Source organism: Augochlora pura, chromosome 8, assembly GCF_028453695.1.
Source record: "Augochlora pura isolate Apur16 chromosome 8, APUR_v2.2.1, whole genome shotgun sequence".
Lineage (NCBI taxonomy): Eukaryota > Metazoa > Arthropoda > Insecta > Hymenoptera > Halictidae > Augochlora > Augochlora pura.
The window spans coordinates 13,266,856-13,291,161 of NC_135779.1; the positions used below are offsets into that span (position 1 = coordinate 13,266,856).

The following is a 24,306-nucleotide window of genomic DNA, read 5'->3' on the forward strand; positions in this document are numbered from 1 at the left end:
GCTTGTGTTTATTGCTGTAATATATTATGTATTAATTTATTATGTCTCGTAATTTATTATAGTAATCTTCGTATAAATATAATTAATGACGTTATACCAATAGGGTAGTAAAAGAAAATAATTGGCACAGAGTCTACATGTATGTTTGAATGTATGGTGTAAAAAAGAATGAGGGTACCAAATATTTTTCATTTTTTGACGTCCGCTATTATTATTGATTTCCTAATTTATCACATATTGCATCGTTTATGCTATAGAGTATAGACTAACAGTCTCCAAAGATAGACATACAATTCTCACTATTAATCATATAAAAATAAATAAATAAAATCAGCTATTAAATAAACATAATAGATGTACTTTTGATATACCTTTCAAGACATTTCGTTACCGGAAAATCAAATAGAAGTAATATTGTAAAGTCAGTCTTGAGATTATTTAATTTACGATTCGAATGATCGATGGAAATGTTAACATTTGTACGATTCAGTTCGAAATTACTCTGCACGTGACCATGCAGCGATTGTTGTTTCTGTACATAATACACTCGCATGTCACACAGTGTCCATAGTAATTACTTTATCCACGGTACATACAAGGATGTACCATTCTTCTACGTAACATCATGACCAAACCAGTTTCGTAAACATTATTCATAAACATCGCAAAACGCTGAGATGAATACGCATTTAAACGGTGGCCCGATTACTTAGCAAACGTAACCGCGATTTCAAGTGGGTCACATCTGTCACACTTTTTACTACTGTGTAATTATTCGAAAGTTTCTTGCAACGGACGAGTAATTTATTGTCACTGAAATCGAATCACTTCGAAGAAGTAATAAAAACAGGATGAAACGAACTGATAACTTCGTGGAAGAGGAAACTGCTCCGTGGCACGAACGGTAAAATTAATAGGAAGTCTAAATTGGAATAATGTAAGTGACCATGAATTTTGTATTGTAATTAAGATGATGACATAACGCACGAACGAAATGGAAAAAGAAATTAATTAACAAAGTTTTTTTTTTAGAACAAATATTGTGAATCTTGTATATGAATCTTTAATTGATAGATTATGGTATCTAATATTTATACTAAATTTATACTAATCTAATATTTACGAAATTTATTAAACACATAGCTTATTATAATCGTAAAATGCAGTGAGAAATTGAAAAAGCAATTTATGGTAACAAAACTTTTGGTTTCAAAGCTGCTGAATTGAATTTTGTAATTATTAGATTGCAAATGAAGGAGAATACTCGCATTGGAAAAATATTTTGCATTGACTGCAAAAAATCAAAAGTTTAATTAAAAAATTATTTCATCTCTTTATAATTTTAATAAGTTTGGTATATCATATAATAGTGGTCTTACAATCTTCCAATGTTTTCACTGGTTTTCATTATACTGCAGCTTCTCATTGTAATCATGAATACATTCAATTCGAAGTTTGGTAATAACCATTACTAATGTCATAAACGAGCGGGTACTGTAGGCTTTACAGGTTAGTGAACTCTGCCTTACAATTTATTGCATATTCCATACCCAATTCGTAATAATAGTTATTGCAGTGAAGAGACTTATGACAGAGCTAAGTCAGTTATTCCGAATGTACAAAAATCTGCGATGAACAGAGAAGGTAATGTAAAAGCAACAGATATGATGAAACTACTTTTTCAAAATAAACGTTATGTTTGTATTTTAATTGTAATTCTTATCTATTTAGAAAATTTTAGCGTTAATAAATTTCACGTTGTAACTACAAAAGTAATTAACAAGAACGTAGGAACTAGAAAAATTATTATACTTGTCCTTATAGATTTTTCTTTTCATAAATGTTATTTGTGTCTTTTGGTTTCAATTATATAGTAAATTTTATACAAAGATATGCAGAAAGGATATCAAATAACATGTATAATGAAATTAATATTTGAATATATTTGTATGCTTAATAAATGTGTTAATTTAATGTTTACCGAAGTGTGAATCAGAGAATTCAATGTAAAGTAATGGTAATAAGTATGGTCAGGAACTGTTGAGTGGTTTCGCTTTCTTATTTGCTTTTACAAAAACCAAAGCATACTACAGTGAGTTATCAAGTTATCATGAACAAATGGAAAGATTATCATGATAATAAGATATCACAATAAAAGGTAGATGCAAAGATACTATCGGAATATAAAATGAATTGTACAGTTTTTTTTGTTTTTCATACATAGACAAAATTTTTATTGTTTTATGATATTTGATATTTAACAAATTTTCCTTTTTTCTTCCTAATTTTCAATTTTTTAATTTGGTTAAAAGTGTATATCATGATAATGCTTTTTATGCTTAACGTGTTTTTTTATATCATTGAAATCGAAAAATTAGCGTTGAATATGGAGAATGTTCAAAAGGAACCATTTTTATATACGACGAAACTATCTTTAACTTCTTAATTAACCCCGCATAAAAGAACCTCTTGAAAATATTCGTGTTTTTTATAATGCGAATAGTTTTGAACCTTTTTTAAAGTAATAAAAATAAGACTACGACAGACTTAAAATTTACTTTGGAGATTAAACTGCGATAGAAATAGTGTAGCCTAAGAAAGCCTCCGTACACTAAATCAATTTTCGACAAATTCTCATTTGAACTGTTACAATGTCAAAAATCATGTCATATAACAATGGGATGGGAAATTGAAGACATGCCTTTTCTTAAGAATGTTACAGATTTAAATTAATGTAAACACATTAGAACAATTTTTTTGTAATTGACCGTAGCATTTTTATGATGGTAGGCTCCCCTTTGCAATGATACCCTAAACTTTGGTGTGCGTTTTCTTTCAGTGACTTTATTGAGCTCTGAGTGAAAAGTATATTGCCCACCATAAAAACAAGGTAGGCAAAGGATTTACACGAGTGAACGTGTACGTTATTTCCATTGTGTAAAACGACTAAAAAAACGGAACACAAGTTTCGAGGAGCCGTTGCGAAATGAAAGCTTCTATCTTTAAACTCATTACTGATTCATTCGTGAAAAAAACTTTTCAATGCTTCCGGTGATGTTTCAATTTATGGTATTTTCGTGCAAGCCTTTGTATTCAAGATTCCGCCCGCTACATTGCCGAAAAGAATGTTAAGAACGATGCGTAGCAAAAGTAGCAGTATCGGGCTTCAAAATTTCAAGTTGACGTTTATTGTTGTACAACTATTTTTTATAAAATTATAACAGTTTAAATATCGATAGTTTGTCGACAATTGGAGTGTACGGAATCTTTCTAGATTGTATTCTACCTTGTAAAGTGAAACGTTGACAAATTTTTATATGAAATTTACGTGAACTCTTGCAACGTTCGTCTTCATAATGAGTAAACTAAAAAGTGTAATAAAAACAAAATTATTCGACTTTTAACTTAGAATATTCAAGGGTTAGGTTTCAGGTCAGGGCGATTTTTGTAGTAAGTTACTTATGTCAATATCCACCAAATCGAAATTATAGTATGACATTACGATGATATATAATTTTTTGACACCCAGTACATTGATGATGGTAAAATGGAAACTGCGCAGCGAGCGTGTTCCATAAACAAGAAAAATGTCGCGTTTGGCTATGTGAAAAAAAGCTCGATCATTCACCAGTAACAAGACACCGATTAACTAGCGTCGTCTGATCTAACGGGATCCATTTCCCCTTCCAGTTTAATTCTCGTAGAAGCGCTTGACCTCCGCCTCGAAACTTTCTCCCTCTCCACCTTTCCAGCACGAGGTGTTTCCTCCCTTTCGTTCGTTACTCGAGGTGAAGGTCGCCAGAGGCAATGCCGTAACGGAGGAAAAGTTTCGGAGGGGAATATACGTGTGCATCGAAGAAACCAGCCCAGACATTTCCCGAATGATTCTTTCTTTCATTGTTCAAAAATTGTCCGGAAAGAGAAATGGTGAGAGACAATCTATAACTGAAAACTTGGAGCCGTTACCCTGCTCCTATTGGTCTAAGTTCTGCACTTGTGATTTTAAGGTCAATTTTCTTTTGCAAACAAATTTTTCTTGTGCATACTTTTTGCAATATCTTCGAGTTTCATTCTTTGTCTTTCAAATACATTTTGTATCATTTACTTCAGTCAGAAAGTTCTGATATTTTAAATTACATTTTACGTCATTTTTAAGTTCCACTGTTCTTCTGTCAGACATATTTTAAATCATTCAATTGAGTGGAATAGTTTTTTGTTTCGGATTGATAATTATGCTTTGTAAAAATGAAGAAACTGAACACTTTCCAACATTTAATACTGTGGGTTAAGATTTTTTAAATAGGGAAACCATCTTCCAGAAGTTATTATATATTCCAGAAGTTATACTAATTTTTAATATAAAATAAAATAACACATTGGAAGTGCTCGATTTCTCTCAAATTTGCCACTGTGTAGTTTATAATTGAAAAGAAAAGAAACTTTTCTAATAACTTAACATCAAATTAACATACTAAAATGATTGTAAGTAAAAATGTTTTTCTATTTAATTTCTGTATTATACAGGATAGTAAACGTCAATTACTTTTATGCACATTTATAGCAATCGAATGTAAAATGTATTGAATGAATTATCTTATTAATACAACCGGCATATAAATAATTTGTATTTGTTAGATATTGCAAGACATAACCCGTTACAATCTAATAATAAATAACGAATAAAACAACCGCAACAGAATTTTAGATAGAAGCTAAGTAATGATAAGCAATATTTTACTGTGTTATCAGTTAAATAATTCTTTAACTTTCCTACAATTTGCAGAGAATGTTGAAGGTAGACTAGTGCCTGTGGTTTTGTCATTAAATAAATCAAGGCCTACAAAGCATTTCATTGAAATTTCATGAGAGGTCCGGGAAAAGCTAAGCCTCGCGTGACTGTAAACAGTTCGACATGCTTCCTAAGTTATTGTAATCGATAATGCCGGCATCTAATAACTAGCTGATTTCTGAAAAGCCTTACCTTCGGAGTATATGGGACTTCCACCGTGCCTGCAGGCAGTGCATCCAGGTAAAGCGGATGAAACTAATGCTACACGATCTACAATTCAAAGAACATTAATGAGAATACAGTTACGGAGACATTATAATATATGGTAATCGTTAAACTAATATCAAACAAAGAAAAGTGAACTTATATGAACAATGATAATCAGTAATAATGATAAAACAATATAACAATAAAGAAATTGTGAACAAGTAAAGAATTATAATAAAATGAAATATTAAAAAGAACGATCATAGACGTCTTCTGTAATGAATTGTTTCAAAATATCATTTCTGAATAAACGCAGACTCGATTTCATTTTACCTGAGAAGATACTAATAATATTTCATTGTTTAATTATAAATACTCTATGGCAACTAATTATACGTATTAATTTTATCATCATTGAATAAATCTTTGTCGTTATATTAGAATTTGTCGATCAAATTTCAAACAATCTATGTTTATTTAAAATTTTTTGTTTCTATTTAAAATCATACACTGTTTTGCAGAATATTGTAAACAAACGAGAAAAACAGCTAACAGCGTAAAGTTTTATTGTCAATTTCAGTATACTTCATGTACGTCATCTTAATTAATGTTTTTTTTCTGGTATCCAATGGACGCTGTATGGTACGTGTCGTCTCATTAAATTAATTGGAGTTGAATGAACTCATTAATTTTTAGTGTACAATAAAAGTGAATAATTTTGATTCCATTATAAAAGCAAAATATGGTGAACCCGTTAATGTCGTATCGACTGAGGGAAACGGAACGGGAATCACGTATACTGAGAGAAATATAATGGTTCGTGCGTGCACGAAAACACGGGTGAAACTCATTTCTTCGACAGAAAAAGAAGTACAGTGAAATCGCCATTGCGTGTAGCTCGGTTTCAGACCTTAAAAAAATCTTTTTCAGAAACTTTAATTAATGACAGCGAATCTGCAAACGTATAACATAATCATGCTCGTTTTCTTTGTTATATTTCAATCGAAAAAAGATTTCTGTTTCGACATTTTCGTACTTTCTGACTAGAAAAAGTAATTTGTATTATGTAAAAGAAGTGGTAGTAAATTTTTTAAAAGTCCATGAATATCAATTTTTATAAATATGATAAGCTACTGTAATTTCTTAATCTTAACAGATTTTTATGCTTTATTAGTATCTTGGAGTAGCAGCTTTCATTAAAAACAAACTTTTTAATCAAATTTACTTGACGTTACATTAGAGATTTTGTTTAATAAAATATGTTAAACAATAAATTAATTATCAGTAGAATGCGAATTTTAAAAAGTAAACAAATCAAGAGAATTAAAAAATATTGATTCACCGCCTTTAATTTATTAAGAAAATAAACTGACTTTACTCTAGTTATAACTAGTCTGCGCATCTTAATAGTTTTTATGCAATCTTTTATTTATTATCACTCATTTATTTATTTATTATTTATTATCACTTATTTCGGATATATTCATTTAAGCGAAAATTTCTACTTGCTTATTAGGAAATTTCAGCCAAGCTAAACCAAAAGTGCTATCATTTTTTCATAATATAAATGCTGTTTTGTATGTCATAAATTTTCAGATGGCAGAAATGTATAAAAATTCACAATCTAATTATAGTTAAAGGTAACGATCTTTGTTCTATATAAATATACGCAATCTAATCGTTAACACTTTGATTGCCTGAAAATTAATTCTATACAAATATCTCCATAATTTTTTTAATATTTTTTTAAATTCACAAAACATATACATTCACTCATAAGAGGGACGAGGAAGTAATTGATATTACACAACTTAATTTTTCAATTCCAATTTGATTAAACAAAATACTTCAATCTTTGAAATTTTTGAAATTGCTGTCGTGCCAGTCAAAGTGTTGAAAAGTTAAAGGCTCTCGAACGGCTCTGGAAAAAGTTGGAAAACTGTTCCGAGAATCCGGCAAATGAAAATACTGTGAATATACCAGCGCTATGATAATGTAGCTTTCTCTTCAAGGAAGCCTCGGCCGGCTTAAAGTGGAAGAAAGATGGCGAGTAACCGCTGCCAGGAAGCGAGCTCAAGGCGTCGTCGCGATCACGAATCACTGTATCAGGAGCTTCACGACCAAGCGCAGCCAGCTGCCGACCCTTCGGCAGGAACATCGTCAGGAACACTAGTAGGGAAGTAGTTAACAGTCCATAGGCCAGCCAGGCCTCTCTGTCGCTTTCCGAGGACGCTGCCACCGAGCCGATCGCGCTCGATATCCAAATCGGAAGTGATAAACCAACCGCGAGGCCGATAAAAGCCGCTTCCCGGTTGTTGTCCCGCACACCTCGTGCTCGGACTGCTAAACAAGCCACGGCCACGAGGAGAGCCCCTGGGTACCTGGAAACGAACCATCGAAATTCTGAGCGCGCCGTGTCCGCAACATTTGTACGAGGAACGATCAAAAACTTCCCGGAATTTTTATGGGATATGACCGGATGAAATGGTCAAATCTTACCAAGCTAACCGAATCGATTTTTGTTTAGACCATTCAATCAATAAACCACTTAAGGAAAACCTTTTGAACCGAGATTTATTATCCCTTCCCATTAGTAGATAGAGTTTTAAATGAAATTAACAAATAATGCTGCAACTATTCTGTTCTTATAAATGGAAAATTATGAAAGGTCATGAATCTTCTGTCTAATGGGTTACAGCACTGATTTTTTCATAATTTTTTGTTGCAAAACCAATTTTTTTAATAGCAAGGAAACTTAAAAATTCTGATTTTATATTGAAACTAACATTCATTAACTAACTTTCATAGATAGATCTTTTATATTTTAATTAGGATTTCAATTTTAAAAAAGCATCAGTTACAATATTCACGATGTCACTATAAAATTAGACTATTAGATGAATAAAAGTCTTGAATTTAGATTTTTATATTAAACTTAGTATTGTATCTGGAATCTTGTCTCTCAAAGTTCTTTTCATAGAAAATAAATCTCTTAATTCGAACATACATAACATAACTAAATCTTGTCATAGTCAGATAGAAATTTCTTTCATCATTTAATATTTTTAGTTAGCTGAAAATCGTATGCAGATTTTGTTGAATTGTCTCAATTTCTCATCTCTGTTAAACGTCTTTATTTTAAATACTTTTCATTTTCGTCGGTACTAAATTTCTTCATTTTTAACGAATATGCGAAAAATCTGTAATCCAGTTAAAATCACATATACATGTAATTACAGAATAAGACACTCCCTGAAGAAACTAGTTCTTCTCCATTGGATAGTATCTGACGTTTAATTGAGCTTGAGAAGACACTAGAGACAGGTTTTCAATCATACGTTAACGTCTAAATATTCGTTTGATTATTATTTTACGATCTTCGGGAGGTAGTTAAAGTTCATTGTTGCGTGATGAGTTATCGCTCTGCAGGCAGTTTTATCAATCTTAATTGAACGATGAACAATAATACCTCCGCAATTAAACATCTGAGGTTTATCTTTTGCCAATAGAGTTTACCTAGAATTCTCATAAGAAATAATGTTCGCACTTAATGATCACAAGGCGGGATCATTAAAACTCGAACAGCGGTTCTTTTTGACAAAAATATAACTGAATATCATTTATTATAATCAGATCATTTATTAATTTTATTGATCAATTTTGTCCAACATGTTTTTTAAGAAAAGATAAAAACGACTCGAAGGGCGCTACATCTGCAAGCCTTTAACTGTTTTTTAAGTGCATCAATGCACAAATCGATTCATGTGCTTTTCTACATAAAGAATTATTAAGATATCATAGAAGAAATGATTCAATAAAGATATCTTTTTAAATACTTCGAGAACTAATCATTTTTTGCTATGACACTCTAATAATTTTATATATAGAACGAACGGAGGAATCAGTTTGTAGAATAAAAGATGTTCATTTCAATTTAAGAAAGTGATGCGATTGTTAATTGCACATGCACTTTTGCAATGAAATAAGTCTAAGGGCCCACAGATGTAATGTTTTTCGAGTCATTTACCTTTTCCCTTTGGTATGTTTTTGTAAATGGATTAAACTAGATCTATGATCTGAAACAGTTGCATGGAATACTCTGAATATTCAAACGTTTAAATTGTAAACATTTAAATTAATTATCAAAACCAAGACAGGAAAACGGCAGTATTTATCCTCTGACTTTAAGTGTAACTGAGCTCCCTCTGAACGTCAAGATCATTGAAAAAAGATTTAATCGTCAGCTATTTACAGAAAGAATTGCCTTCATGCATGTGAATATATTCAAACATGAATATAACTGTTTTTTCCGATTTTCATTTATCACTGGTATGTCATAGGTAAATAGATGTTAAAACATAGAATTTACATCTAGCAGTTATCCGCTTAATTGTTTCGCTGCTGATAAGTGTCATCGTGTCATGTACCCACTACGACAACGTGACAATTATTTATGAAACGATGTCGAACATCATGAAAAGGTTTACATTTGAAAAGTTTACCCGAGGGAGGCCACAATCTGTCCGAGAGGAGTTTTGCAACAGGATGTCGGAGAGATTGATCCTGTGTTGTGTACCTGAACAACGGCTGGCGGTTCACCGTAAAACCATTGTCCAATGATAGCTACCTGCACCAGTACTGCGAAGCCCAATACTAATGCCTGCAACAAGAAGATGAATTCAATGCACTTTAACCCTCGTACGGCGAGGTGGGATTTCAGAGACCCCGATGATACGGCTACTGATTATACCTTAATTATGTTTATCGTGCACACCATATTGGCTCGAATATGAACATTAAGGTTCACGTAGACCATTTAAAATATTGCATAAAATCGCAGCAATTTATTTAATTAAATTCAAACTGAGAAGTTAAATTGTACGATATTAATTACATTTACGGTATGCTTACGTTTTGCGGGTCTTAATAAGAGTAGAAAGATGCAATTGAACACACTAATAATTCTGACAGCCAGATACCGGTAACATGACAGTCAATGGGTTAAGGGATGTCACTTTCATTTTTGTTCGTAAAGCAAACTTATTTGAACGCGTATATTAATGAAAGTGCACAAGCGCATGAGCATAGTAATGTGACACCTAACGTAAATCGAAATATAAAGCAGTTAGTATACGGTGTAATACAATTGCTTGGAGTGATTCAAGCAATTGCGTGGTCATTCAATTCATATATAAATAACATTTATTATCCAGACTATTAAATAAATGTTTTCACTTTGTATAATTAAGTAATCTTGAGCAATATTAACATTCTCTGTTCTATGAAAAGTATATATTTTTTATTTGACTGCAGTAAATTTGTTATGCTTAAAATTCACGAATTTCAGCACGTGTCCCCGTCTGTACAACGGTAAAACGACTGATAAAAGGAACAAATGTGCGTAAAATTCTTCGTACAAAAATTAAGAACTGTATAAATATATTCTTTAGATAAAAATTTATTATTAGCTTCGTTTAATTACTGCATTTCTGTTCGTAAATTTATTTAAATATTGTTAACACTACATTTACGTATTTTGATTCTATACCTATTTTTAGAAAAGTCTGCCAATTTGACTCGTACGAAAAATAGTTCCGGATTAGTTTAAATATTAATTGAAATGCCCGTTACCAGTAAATATTACCAAGTCCATTTCTAGGTCTAAAGGATGACATTAATAAATCTATCTATCTATGTACCTACAAATAAATATCGAAATTACTTTAGTAAACCAAATTTTTGTTGCAAAAGATTGATATTATAAAATTATATTAATTTGCTAAAAATGCTCGGAAGCGGAATGATGGAAGGCTTTCTTGGGTCCAGTTAACCAATTGTCACGACTGAACATGAATGTTTACGCATCAAGTGCTTTTAAGACTGATTGTTAAACAATTTTATAAGTCAAATTGTTTCATAACCGTAAAAATAAGTACACTACATTGAACAAAGCGAAATGAAGGGATCGGCGGAGGGGAGGAATTAATATTTACATATATTTCATTACGTAACTAAGGACCAACATATGTATTTAAAAATTTGTATTATTTAAGTCTTACAAAATTTTAAATGAGTCGAATTGGCTCAGTCCGTCAATCTAGTGTTGAACAATACTTTAGAACAGACAATAAAAATTGAATGGAGCAAATACAACGTTAATCGTCCGATAAAATTCAAAGACTTTGTTTAGCACCGCATTAGTAAGTTTCTCCACCATAATCATTCTACGAACATATCTGCAATGGCGATTTCATATTTGCCCGATTGCTATCTCTAATTAATGACGTATTCTTAACACCGGTCTTCCGTGTCGCCGTATCTATAGACGTAATAACGTGGTACGTCCGCCAATAAAATCAGAAAATATTGTTCCGAGCATAAAAAGATTCAGGACGGTCGATTTTTCCAACAAGATATTTCGCGAAACTGGTTCGAACCGCTCTGAACGACAGTTTCTTTAATGCGTATAATCACACCTACTCGCCGACGAGTTACAAAACGATATGCCCGTCAAATCCGTTACGCAGCCGGTAACAGAATATCGGAAATATTAACGTTATTCAATGTACAACGAGATGTACTTAACGACCACGACCAGCTGCACTTATTGCTATTACTACCGGGCGTTACTACTGAATTACTTTTCATTCAAGTCCCGTACCGCGCCTACAAATAGTCGATCGAGATCGACATCCGGATCGCCGACACAACGAAATAAGAATAATCCCGCGCATCCTCCGTGAGAGCCGTTCTACGAGACGTTCTATAAAGCCACGTACACACCTGCACGGCCAGAACTTTCCAATAGTTTTCGATCGCTCAATTAACGGAACATACAATACCGTAGAAAAGTATGCAACGAGTATATGGTCAGTAACGATAATATTCGGACACTTTTTAAAAAACGCACCGACTCTTTTAAAATTGAAACCAATAGCTTTAAGTATTTTGAAAGACCTATGTGAAAATTATAATTGTTCAGAGAGACAAAAATAGATAAATAATGTTCTTCTAAATTTTTTATCTGAACTTATAACGAAGGTTTCAACAATGCGTTTTATACATCATTGGTCTTATATGCTTGCTGAAAATTTCATCGAAATCGATTGAAACAGATAGGTGTATTCGTAATTCTTTACGTGATAGTAAACAAAATTATAGCAATAAGTACTTGGTTTAGTTTGTAAAATGTTATAATTTTACCTGTATTGATACGCTATTCGCCTGAATTTGCTAGGCATTCAAAAACTTGTAGGCTTGAAAAATGTTAAATTTAGGAATTTTATATATTTTTCTTTAAAAAATAATTAATTTATTAACCATACATCTTAAAGTGAAGCTCATCTGCATCGATTACATGAAGCTAAGGTTGAATTTTAATAACAACAATTTTAATAAAACGAAAATAACAGAGTATTTTTAATTATTATAGTAAGCTGTAATGCTACATTTATTATTAGGCGCTGCATATAATGAATAGTAACGAATTGATTCACAGTGTACGATTCAGGTGACTATTACGCATGTCGAAACTTTCTTCTAGCCTAGAAAGACCGAACCTCGAGGCTATACAAGTTATCCGTGTGTTAAACATTTTTTAACCGAAATCGATACTTTCTTTTTTAAACAATAAAACACTATCGATTGACTTCGTTATTAGTAACTATCTACAGTCAGTCACGAAAGTTCACATACGCTTGACTTTCTACTACCTGAGCCATAGAACAGAAGATTTCGAAAAATTTTATCAATCATTTTATTAATTGAGATTATGTAAAAATTAAAATTACGTATAGGCGGCGGTGTTTTCAAATTTCTTTGTTAGAAAATACAGATCAACTAGAGAGTTTGTTAGTGAAAACACCAACAGTATCTGTTTAACTATAAATAAGTTAATAAACTTTCTGTAAATATTCGAAATTTCTACCCTTTTTCAAATGTATGAAAGTCAGTCGTTTTATGTCGAATTTTGCGAGTCACTATACATCTTTAATGACGTGGTTCAGTTATGTTAAACAATTTCTCAGTTATTCCGGTTCGCAGAAATTATTTATGGCTTGTTGAAATGGGACGCAGCCAGGATGTCATTTAGGTAGTTCTCGGCATTGCCTTCCATTTTTGTTCTGATTAGTATCTCTAATACAGAATATTTCTTATTTAATTTTACTGCGAAAGAATTGCAAAAAAAACTATTTTTCTTTTCTTTATTTGTAATTCTTGATAACAATCAAAAAGTACGAGCCACAATTAATGTTAGGTTTACTGGAAAGTTCTGTCCGATAATGCCATATCGAGTTTTAATAAGTATGCATATGCTCTTTTGAGACATATATTTTTCAGAAATGTTGTTTACAAATTGCCATCACGCTGGCTAGGAGTCATAGATAACGAAACTAAATTGTATAATAAATATTATTAAATGTACGAAAAATTGATTATATTCTTACACTTCGCAGACAATACTTTCCGGTAGACCTAATATGTAGTTCTTTCCGATGATTTTCTTCTAGTGGTTTTACAACATTTTTGCTATAAATTATTTGTAGACAATATAAACAATATGCATCTAATATTTTTTATGTGATCAACTCAAGAATTCCTGTTCTTGATCTTGGCAGACTCAAGGATCACTGTATTAGAGAAAGCTTATGTTACAAAGAACGATGAGTTGTAACTTTTATCGAGTGCATCACTTACGTATGTTTATGTAAACAAGTGGCCACGATCGAATTGATGTAACAGATTTCCTTTTCTATGCACTAGAGTAGAATGAATATTACAATAGTATTACGAAATCGGACAACATTGCATACGAAACTTTTCATTTATGTAATATTAGATTAAAAAATATTTTGTTAATGCAATAGGTAGTCCACGATGCGAATATTTATGCAAATTAATCAAGATTACTGGGCAAAATTTATTTTTTAAACCGAAGCTTCTACTTTATTTAGATTAATAATAGTCGTCAACATTTTTAATATTTCCAAACTATTGCAAGTACAAAGTAAGCAATGTTTGAATAATAATTTTATAGTACAAAAATGTACATGTATACCAAAATTGTTTACACTAAAATTTATAAGTAAAATATACGTATGAACTATTCGTAACACTTTATAGAAATTTTAAAACATTTACAAACATACGGAAGTTAAAAATTAGAATAAACGTTTAAGATCAGTACCCTGTACTGGAGTCATAAGTGACACTAATATTGTATTACCATTTTGTAGTAAAAAAGTAATTTTGCAACTCCATATCAATGGAGTCTTTATGCAGAATTAGATTAACACAGGTTTTTTACAGCATCAAGGATTTTAAGAAAGACGATCAGAAACGAGTTATCTTAACTGGTTTGGTAATTCTATTGTCAATAGTATTTTAGAAGGTGCTCTTAGTGTTTAAATATTGCATGTCTTCAATGGTGGATGTTAGAATCAAAAGAAACCATAATGCATATTAACCATTGTATGTTTTATACTTGAAAAATTTTCTGATAATTTACAAAATTTTGTTATCGTTCTAGTGTCAAATTAGTGAAATAATGTATTGGTAAACTCACCTGATACGGTGCAGGTAGATAAATGCCACTGTTCAAGGAAAGTAAGAAGACACATTTAACCAAGAGAGCCGCAAATACAAGAGTAGCGGGTAAACCGACTAGTCGAAAGGCAGCACAGGACAGAGGATTTTGACTGAGAGACGCTGCTGCTGAGAGTCCTGCCAAGAGGAAGAGGCCTAAAAGAAGAGCTTGCCCCAAAAATAAATGTCGTCTATTTGGCGCGGTCACTCTTGCCTGAAAAATAACGAATATTGTTAAGATTAATATATATACAATATATTAATACATATGCTAATATTTATATGTACATGTATAATTACAAACACACTCAAAACACATCTAACAGAAGGTGCATAAAACTTCTATCACAGACTAATATTATCAATTTATAATTAAAACCGATTAACTACACGAGCTAATACAATCAATGGCACATAAAAATTGTTTATACAGGTTTATGAAATCATAATTTATATACATCTAATATAAAAGCATACAAATATAACAAATAAATAAAGAGAAATTTAAAAACAATATCAATAAGATAAAGGACAGAAAATGAACTTTTATAAATAGAGATACGAAAGATAATTAGAAAAAATCTGGGAAAGCAGAGATGAGATAAATAACTAAACAATTTTCAAAAATACAAAATAAATAATTAAAACGAAAGAAAAAAATAAATATGGCAAATAACATTCTTATGTAAAAACGGTTCATAAAATTTATTGTATGACTAAATGTTAGAAAAACTGTCGCAATACGCACGTAGATATTTTGTTAAACAAATTCTAGGGTAATGATAGACGTGAGTTGATGAGCATGTTCTAATTTTTCTTCCATGGAAAAGATAGTCCATATAGAGTAATGAGAAAGTAACTTTTTGCATATTTCATGGTTGGTTCTCCATCTGTTTTATCTTTTTTTGTCTTAATCATTCTTGACAAACTAATCATGCATAACGGTCGAACATTGCACGTCGAACTATTAATATTATACATAGTTAACATATAGTTCAAAGCAATGGTACGAATTAATTTCTGTAATTACAGTACTTACAACTATGTTATATGGCTTATAAACGATCTTTATGATCCAGTCTATGATACGTGTTCCTTTTTTACAAATTATATAATTACATTATATTATAACAAATATTAACATATACTATAACGTATAGTTGCATTAATGTGATAAATGTGTCATACATTGTTTTTGAATAGTTTACTGTTTTCATTACAGATATTTCTTCACAGAACGATGAACTAAAGTCCTCAATTATACTTTAAATGATTATGTTTTTCTTAGAATGATAAATACAACTTTTCGTAAATCTATCGCGTTTACATTCTAAATCACTTTAAAATAAAACTCATATGTTTCTTTTAGAGAAATTCAAGAATAATTTAAAAGTAAAAAAATGAAGGAAGGTAAAATTGTTGACGTATTTTGAACTTGTTAAAAATATCACAGAATAAAAGAAAATTTTGCTTGGCTATTATGTCTTGCAAAAAGTTAAAAGACGTTCAAATATTCTCATGTCTCGCCATATATGTATATATTGTATATGTACATAAATTTTATATAATTGTATATATACTACCCTACAAACTGTATTTTATTGAGCTGTTTGCATGGTTGTATTTTACTATTTCATTTTATTTTATTCGTCTATATAGTGGGATCTTAAAAAATAGAAGCGTCATTATATGTTGTTTCTTCCTGTTTACATGCAGCTTTATCTAAATTTATGATGACAAAACTAAAGTGTACTAGTAGAGGCTAAGGATCTGTAATATCAACAACAATTCGATTGAACTAAACATATAGCTTGGAGTAGAATTATTATTATCCTTAAAACTGCGAAGGATCAAGATCAATTTCCTTATCTGGCACGAAATCAATCGCAAAAGTACATTGCATATTTTAAATACCGTAAGAATTTCGCTTTAAGTCGTTGGGTAATACATATAACGGTAGACATTACGGGCAGCACGAATATCGAGTTTAGCATCGAAGACTTTCCTGGCTACTCCCGTTCAATGGAGTGTATCGATACGAGCAGACGACACGGGAAAAGAGAAATAGGCAATCGACATGCAAACTGGGCCTAGGTCTTGGCGAAATTGCGAGCGTGCTAGTTATTGGAGCTTGTCGAGATACGAACGAAAACAATTACCGTCGACTTCTGTTCAAGTTGGCGCGCCGCATCGCCACGTGCTAGCGAGCAAGCGAAAGAGAGAGAGAGAGAGAGAGAGAGAGAGAGACAGAGAGAGACAGAGAGAGAGAGAGAGAAAGGGAGAGAGAAAGGGAGAGAGAAAGGGGGGGGGGGGGAGAGAGACAAAAAAATCCTTCTCTAAGCTCTATTTAACTCGCCGCTTCCTCAAATCTCTATTAACCGATGATCGTATGACCACAAAAGTTGGTCCCGTATCATTGAGCGCAATCGACTCGGTCATCTGTAGTTAAGTGCAATACTCCTGCTTTTTCCGAATCTACTTCGCAGAAAGTTCGCGTTCCTCTTCCGGAAATGGAGCAATCGACCTGTATATTGAATTTTATCGCGGTTACGCTCTAACGTAGTTCTGTTTGTAATATTCGTGTCGCGTGTGACGGTGAAATCTAGTACACACCGTGCTTCTTGGATGTTGTATTTTGTAAACTCGCGATTATAACATCTGATAAGCATTAACTTTCTCATGAAAATAATACAGTCTGAAATCCTTGGCTTCACGTATTATTAGTCGTCGATATTGTGGAGCATGGAAAATTAAGAATCATCCAGCTCTACGTGAAATATATGGAGCCTATTTCAATTTAATGGGTTTGAGCAATGTACCAAATAATTTTCTCGAGGAAACTCTTTGGATTGTGGAAATTTTTAGACATACTGGTTCACAAAATTGAAATACAGGATAGAGGAACCAATTACTGTACCGTGTTGATAAACTTCAAGAATTTGCGTTCCTAAAAACAACTTTAGCAATTTCATTGACATTTAAGTATTTAAAAGTGAATTTCATTGATATTAATTTTCCTATGAAAGAAAGATCAAACATTCTTTTGATATTAGGAGAAGGAAAAACAAACATTCTGTGTGCCTATGATCTACAAATATCAGTTACTGTGCCCCCTTCCTAAGTATTATGTTTCATTTACTGTGCTCTCTTCCGGAATACTGTGCTTCAATTTCTGTGCTCCCTGCCGGCATATTTAGTTTGAATAACTGTACACAATAGAAATATAATATTTTACATCCATTAATGAATTCCTGTTTTACAAAAAGAATTTTATAATATCTCGAAAATTATTGATAAGATCACATCAGATATTCCTCTTTTAATAAAATCGTGGACTATATGTGGATTTAAGATTGTGGTTATATAAGCCTATCCTGTGATAAGAGGTACCGTAACTTATAAAAAAATAAACTACTGAAATCGAAACTAAAAACAAAAATTCAAGTAAATTTTTTTAAAATTCATTACTTTGTTTTTCCGTAACCTTAATACGTTTTATCAATTCAATTAAAAGTGCGATGTTCATCACGTTATTTCTTTATTCGCCCATCACTTTACAGAAAATTTTGCGAATTCTGTATGCAAAAATTGAAATCATTTTTGTAATATTATAGGAACTTCCGATTTTTGCATGTTCAATTTTAACTTAAAAAAATAATTCATGAAATTCAAATGAAAAACTTTAATATGTCTTATTCGATAAATATAAAGTTAATTATGCTTGAAAATAAACTAAAGGTATAGTAATTGGCCAGCCGACAAGAACTGGTTCCACTACACTACGTTTTCTAATATTTATGGAAAATTAATACTTTTTTAAACAGGAAACTTAATGTTATCTAATCCGACCTAAAGAAACGATCATATTCTCATTTACATAAATTATTTTACGAAAATTAGAATTGAAGAAACGTTTTTTTGTCAACTGAGAAGATTACCCATTGTAAAACTAAAATGAAAATGCAATTAGATCTCATTAATTTATACGCTTTCATGCATTTTACATATGTGTAGATGCTATGCCATACTAATGTTACGTAGGTTTTTAATTATACATAGCTTCAAAGTGCATCAAGCTTCCAGAAATAATTACATGCTGTACCAGGAAATATTTGAATTCTCACGTTTCGATTATTCAATAGGATTATTAAACTCTCACGATTTCGATTAAACAAATTTCTCCACTTTTTATGTCTGATTCTATGAAATTTTCCATCGGAACACAATAGAAACGAATTTCACTTTCTCTCTAACTCTGTTTTATATAAATACACTATAGTATGATAACTTTTCCCTCGAACAAAGTGCACAAAATTACAGACAGAAGATAATATTGTTTTACTGAGCTGCAAAACTTAAACTGTATATTAACCAAAAATAATTATTTCTTTAAATTGTATCTTCTTACAGACCAAGTAATTTTTTACTTATCATGATCTTTATGAAATAATCTGTGAAAATGCAAATTTTCTAATGATCTACTAGTTGCAATCAATTTTAAGAAACCGAAACTTCTTACTACATTTTAAAATACTAACAACAAATCTGTAATATAGCTAGTTAAGAGAAAATTGTTAATGTTAGTATTTCGTCATACTTACAACAATAAATTCCTCTATGCAGTTTGAATTTATAACAAAGTAACTTTTGTAAAATTATACGCGTCAGCGAAGTTTTTGAATATTGGATATTTCATAAACGAGGAGTATTTTTTAAATTTTCTGCTTTTCCTGAAATTTCTTTTACGTGCGGTGTAGTAAACTAATCCTTCCAATTTTTAAAAATAGATTTTAGTATAATTTTAACCCTTTCCACTGGGTGTATTTATATTTCAACAATTAATACCACTGGATATATTTGTATTTGAACAATTTATATTACTTGGCATGTATATCTCAACAATTAATATTACAACCGTGACTAAAAGGAAATATCATTTAAAAATGTGTCGATTAAATTTTACAATAATCATCGAGAAGTCCAATAAAAATTACATCGTTCAGAATAACTGTCACAATCAGTCAATCAATAGAAAAGATAAAGTTCTTATTTCCCGTCTATGAATTAAACACAAAAATTCACATAAAAATCATCGAAAAAGTCAAAACTAACTCTGTTTTTCCTCTAAAATAATACTAATAGTTGAACATATTTTACTCGGTTGTCTAGTCCTTCAACAAAAATTACTATGCGATAGTTAATTTATACGTATAAAACCTAACTTGTCTGGAAGGAATACATTAGAAAATATGTTAAACAAAATTAATAAATCAAAGTATAAACATATTAAGCTATATTTCTGTCAAAAATGTCTGCCGTTCGATTGTTAAAAAATGATAATATTATAAGATAGTTCTGTAAATATTTTATGTAAATAAAATGTGGTAGTTAATTACGCAGATATTAAAGTAACCTTAAATAAAATGAATAAAAAGTAAGTAGAATTCCACGTTCGAAATTATAAAAGCAATTCTTTTTCAAAGCCCCAGAATACTAAAACCATAGATTCACAAAAGATATGTCTAGGGGTTATTTATTCAAAAATATTTGTTGTTTGTGACGAATATTATAACCAGACTCGCCAAATTAGAATATCGTATTGTTACTTGAGATAAAAAACAGTTGTTTTTAGAACTTCGTATATTTGGTGTTAACATTAAACACATCGTGCCAATTAGAACAACAGCTTTTATATTTTCTACTTTTAAATTGTCAAAACTATAAAGATGAAAAAAGAAAACTATAAATTGTTTCTTAACACTTTGACTGCCACAACAACGACAAAAATTATATAAAATTCGATCATATTCTTCGATGCCAACGATACCAACTACCAACTCTTTTAACACTCTTAGGTTTTACGGATCTTGATACAGTTAGGAAGATACAATAAATTCGTGTAAAAATAAATCTTCAATGTGAACAAATAGGTCCAGCAGCCACATATAGGTAACGGGATACTAAAGATATTAAGGAGGTGATCGAATAATATCCCTTCATTCAATCTTAGGTTACAATAAATCAGCGAAAAGGCTAAATAAATTTCAGTCTCATCATTTTTTCAAAGCGTTGGTCGCTTTAAGACCTCGGCAGGTTCAGCATTAATGCGATTCAGTGTAAGTCGTTATAAAATCAGTTTGGAAAAGGCTGTCGTAAAGGTAAACGAACCGACCTTGAGCAGTACGAAAACCTCGAAGCCAGCCATGAGGAGCATCGTGGCTGCGCTAAGGGCCGCCAGAGGAAGAGCCCAGGGTCGTTGTCTGAGCAAGGACCTCGGGTACGGTTGAGTATCGGCCTCGATCTCCGGGCTCTTTTTTCCAGGAGGCAGCCTGAACACCGAAACGGTCCTGTTCGGCGCTGGAACGCTGATGACACTGGCCACGCTGGCCAAACCGTTCTTGTCCATCGTCGCGTCGCTAGGTACCAGGAAGAATTCCGTGGACAACTCGTAGTCCTTCGACGGCTGGGCCCGTATCGCCGTAGTTCCGGTTGGACCGAGCCAGCTCGCCGTGGCCCACGACAGGATAATAGGACTCAGTCTCATCGCGTCATCCGTGCTTCCGCGGTGATGATCGGTCGTATGGCTTTTCTCCAAGTCTCTGTAGCGTCACCGGGACATGCACCGCTTCCTGCGTAAGCGCATCCTTACGCGCCCGCTTCCCTTTGCTCCGAGGAACCACGCACCTGTAATCACAATTCGTCTCGGTAATTAATCCTCCCCCGATTCATTTCGTCGGGTCCAATTCGCCGAGCGAAGCTGACTCTCCTCTGACATTGACACGCGACGAATAGAGTCAACGTGACCCGAGGCACCGCGGACGAATCCTTGGAAACCTGCACAATTCTCTACACGAACAGCTCGCTAAAATTATTCTGTATTTGTAGAAACTTTCGGAAAATTGGTACGTTTACGGTCACGGAGATCGCGGTTTCTCTGGTCATTTCTTTAAATGCAGCCCGGCTATTTCTAATTGTGCGTGAACTTTCTCTCAATAACCAATTGGAGGAACGGAGGTCTTCTACGGAATTTCTCGTGCGAAAATGATGGAGTTGATTGAACAGACTGCGTCCGGCGTGAAAACGTTACAGCAGAAACGAGAGGGAAACGTTTTTCGAAGATTTCAGCGCCGACTGGATCAAATAAACCAGAGGATATTCTATGCGAGAGCCAAGCATGACCAGTCCGCAGGCATTCAGGAGTCTAACATCATTAATTATTATGAACAGGGTCAGCCGTAAGTAGAGTGAAGCATGAACCGGGTAAAACCGGAGTAGAACTGTAAAGACAGGTATATATCGCCGTGTATAAACGTATCGCACGTATTATATCGAAAGATGTACGTTAATGAATATATAAATATATAGATATATTAAACTATGGGACAGTTAATAGAATATTTAATTGGGATAACAACCTTCGAAACGTGGATCATCCTCTGCCTTCGATATCCCGACGACACTGCTTCCCCCACATATCTTATCCGCGCGAAGTTGTCGAAACGCTTCAGGATTTCGACTTCCTTTGTCGAATAAACACACTGCTCCGGCTGCTCCAAAATGATGGCAAGGCACTAGTCGGAAATGGTCTTGGACGGTTTTTCTCGAGTCTCGGAGAAACGTTTACGAAGCCGGATTACTCGAAGAGGCGAAGGTTGACGAGCACCGCACAGGATATTCGAAAATCTTCGACGACGAAGACGATTTTCTGTCAATTTACGAGGCGGCTCTCTGTGATGCGGCGAGTTAATGGAGTGGCTGCGAAGCGCGTGTTAAGAGAGCCAAACTCCGACTAAGCCAACGAGCATTCTCCAGGGAGAAACTGGAAGCAGACTGGAGTTCCGTTCTGGAGGTGAAGCCTATCCGTTACGAAGGAGCCAGGGAGATGGTGATGACGATGCCGAGGTGGCAGTGGCATACATCAGGAGCGGATCCACGCGATTCTCCGAACAGGATTTTCTCTCATGCCGCATTCGGAAAACTTTACGAATTTGCAGTTCTAGCCAAAATTATTATATTTTTCATTTTTTCGATAATCTTTGATTAAAAATGAAAATAAGAAGAAGAATATTTCATTAATCGGAAAATTTTACAATGCCATACAAATTTTGCAGTTTCGTTGTAAACAAATGTAATAGAGAAAGGTACTGATTAAGATTTCCTGGTTTGCTTGAAATTACTTAATCGATAAAATAACGATGAAAATTTTTAGTTTCTTTCTGCCTTTCTTTTTGTTAAGGAACACTACGTATATGGTACTGTTTTATTATTAATATTATTATTCGGTGCTTAAACGATTTGGTAAAATGTTTGTTGCTTTTTAATACGCTAACTTTATTTAGTTTTCTCTATCGTTAATTTTATAATTAAATATAGATTTAAATATTTAATTTTATAATTAAAGATAGGGAAAACTAAATAAAGTTAGCGTATTAAAAAGCAACAAACATTTTATAAAATTGTTTAAGCAACGAATATATTAATAACAATATTAATAATAAAACAGTATTATTATAATATAACAGAATTTTGTAATTAAAGATAGAGAAAACTAATATTTTATTACTTTTACATTTTGTTTCATGTCTACTATAACTAAACTGCTACAAAAATTTTGTAAAATTTTCGCGGTATTTCAATCCATACAATTTTTAAGACAAACATGAAATTCAAATGATTTCTGATCATAAAACAGTGCAATATTCAATAAATGTTAAATCCACGAATAAATATCTAGAATAGCATAACGATTACGAAAGAAGTCAATTTTACATTTTATATTTATAAGACAAAGAAATATTCAGTAAATATTAAATCGATATAAAATTTGAAAAAGAGGCATGACATATCTGAAAAAGTTATATTTTGCAGAAAAAATTCTTAAATTCTTTTTCTGCGACTATGTTTTCGAACGGTGTATTTTTGTGAATCCCAGTGAATTTCTTAATTGTTCCTTGCAAGACTATTTCATCGAGAAACGTTTCCGATCTGATCCGCCCCTGCCAAGATGAGAGAAGGAGCCGAGTGGAATAAAAGAGAAATAGAGAGTAGGATCGGAATGAAAGAAAGAAAAAGCTTGGAGCTGGTCCTCCGACATCGAAGACCGGACCCGGCGACGCATTTACATATCGTACGTGTAATAACATCGAAAAAGGTTTAACAATGGTCGGAGAGGTCCGCCTCGGCCGCGAAGAAGTGGTAAAAGGGAGAAAAGAAACCCGGAGGATGAGGATCGATTGAAGAAACGTTTAACAAGCTTCTTTGGACTTTGAGCAATGAGACATCGGAAACATCCTTGCGGAATTACTTTCTGTAGGTGGAATCGAATAACAATAACGAAAGAGACGAGATCCTGACGTCCGTGGAGAGACAGATTGAATGAATAACTCCGGCCGAGTATACTATCCGATCGTCTAAAGATAGAACCAACAATCATTTGGATAAAATATTTCGAGATTGATTGTTCGCTGAAAATATTATCTTCTTCAATTATCAGCTACCTTGGAATATTTATTGCGTCCATTTATCTTGTATTTATAATTATAATGTCTTCTGAAATAATCGTGGAAATCTTTTTTCACAAAAGAAAACAGAGAGCTCAGGTGCTTTCTGTACACTCGCTACGAAATCAACCAGCGAACATCAATCTTATGAAGTTTAAAGATCTTATTCTATTCTTAGAATCATTTTTCACTATCATATTTTTTTCTATAATACTTTCCTATTTT

At 32.5% G+C, this 24,306-nt stretch overlaps 1 protein-coding gene and 1 long non-coding RNA gene across 2 annotated transcripts; one reads left to right on the top strand and one right to left on the bottom strand.

Moving 5' to 3' along the window:
• Window positions 1-684: 684 nt before the first annotated feature.
• Window positions 685-7,140, top strand: LOC144474082 (uncharacterized). Its single transcript, XR_013494687.1, has 4 exons — window positions 685-937; window positions 3,691-3,927; window positions 4,784-5,029; window positions 7,009-7,140. It is a non-coding gene; the product is annotated as an uncharacterized LOC144474082 (long non-coding RNA).
• Window positions 4,948-22,285, bottom strand: LOC144474081 (uncharacterized). Its single transcript, XM_078188567.1, has 6 exons — window positions 21,997-22,285; window positions 20,754-21,265; window positions 14,562-14,795; window positions 9,499-9,656; window positions 6,977-7,377; window positions 4,948-5,059 (listed from the first exon to the last, which is right to left on the bottom strand). Exons 2-6 carry the CDS (start codon window positions 21,123-21,125, stop codon window positions 4,950-4,952), a joined length of 1,275 nt encoding a protein of 424 aa, XP_078044693.1. The 5' UTR covers window positions 21,126-21,265; window positions 21,997-22,285; the 3' UTR covers window positions 4,948-4,949.
• Between the last annotated feature and the right edge of the window lie 2,021 nt (window positions 22,286-24,306).

Bases quoted from the DNA above. Each gene is read 5' to 3' on its own strand.
- LOC144474081 (XM_078188567.1), bottom strand. From the start codon at position 21,125: ATGAGACTGAGTCCTATTATCCTGTCGTGGGCCACGGCGAGCTGGCTC. The intron at 9,657-14,561 runs GTGAGTTTACCA...TTCTTGTTGCAG, and splicing joins ATCTACCTGCACCGTATCAG to GCATTAGTATTGGGCTTCGC. The intron at 7,378-9,498 runs GTAAACTTTTCA...GTTCGTTTCCAG, and splicing joins CAGATTGTGGCCTCCCTCGG to GTACCCAGGGGCTCTCCTCG.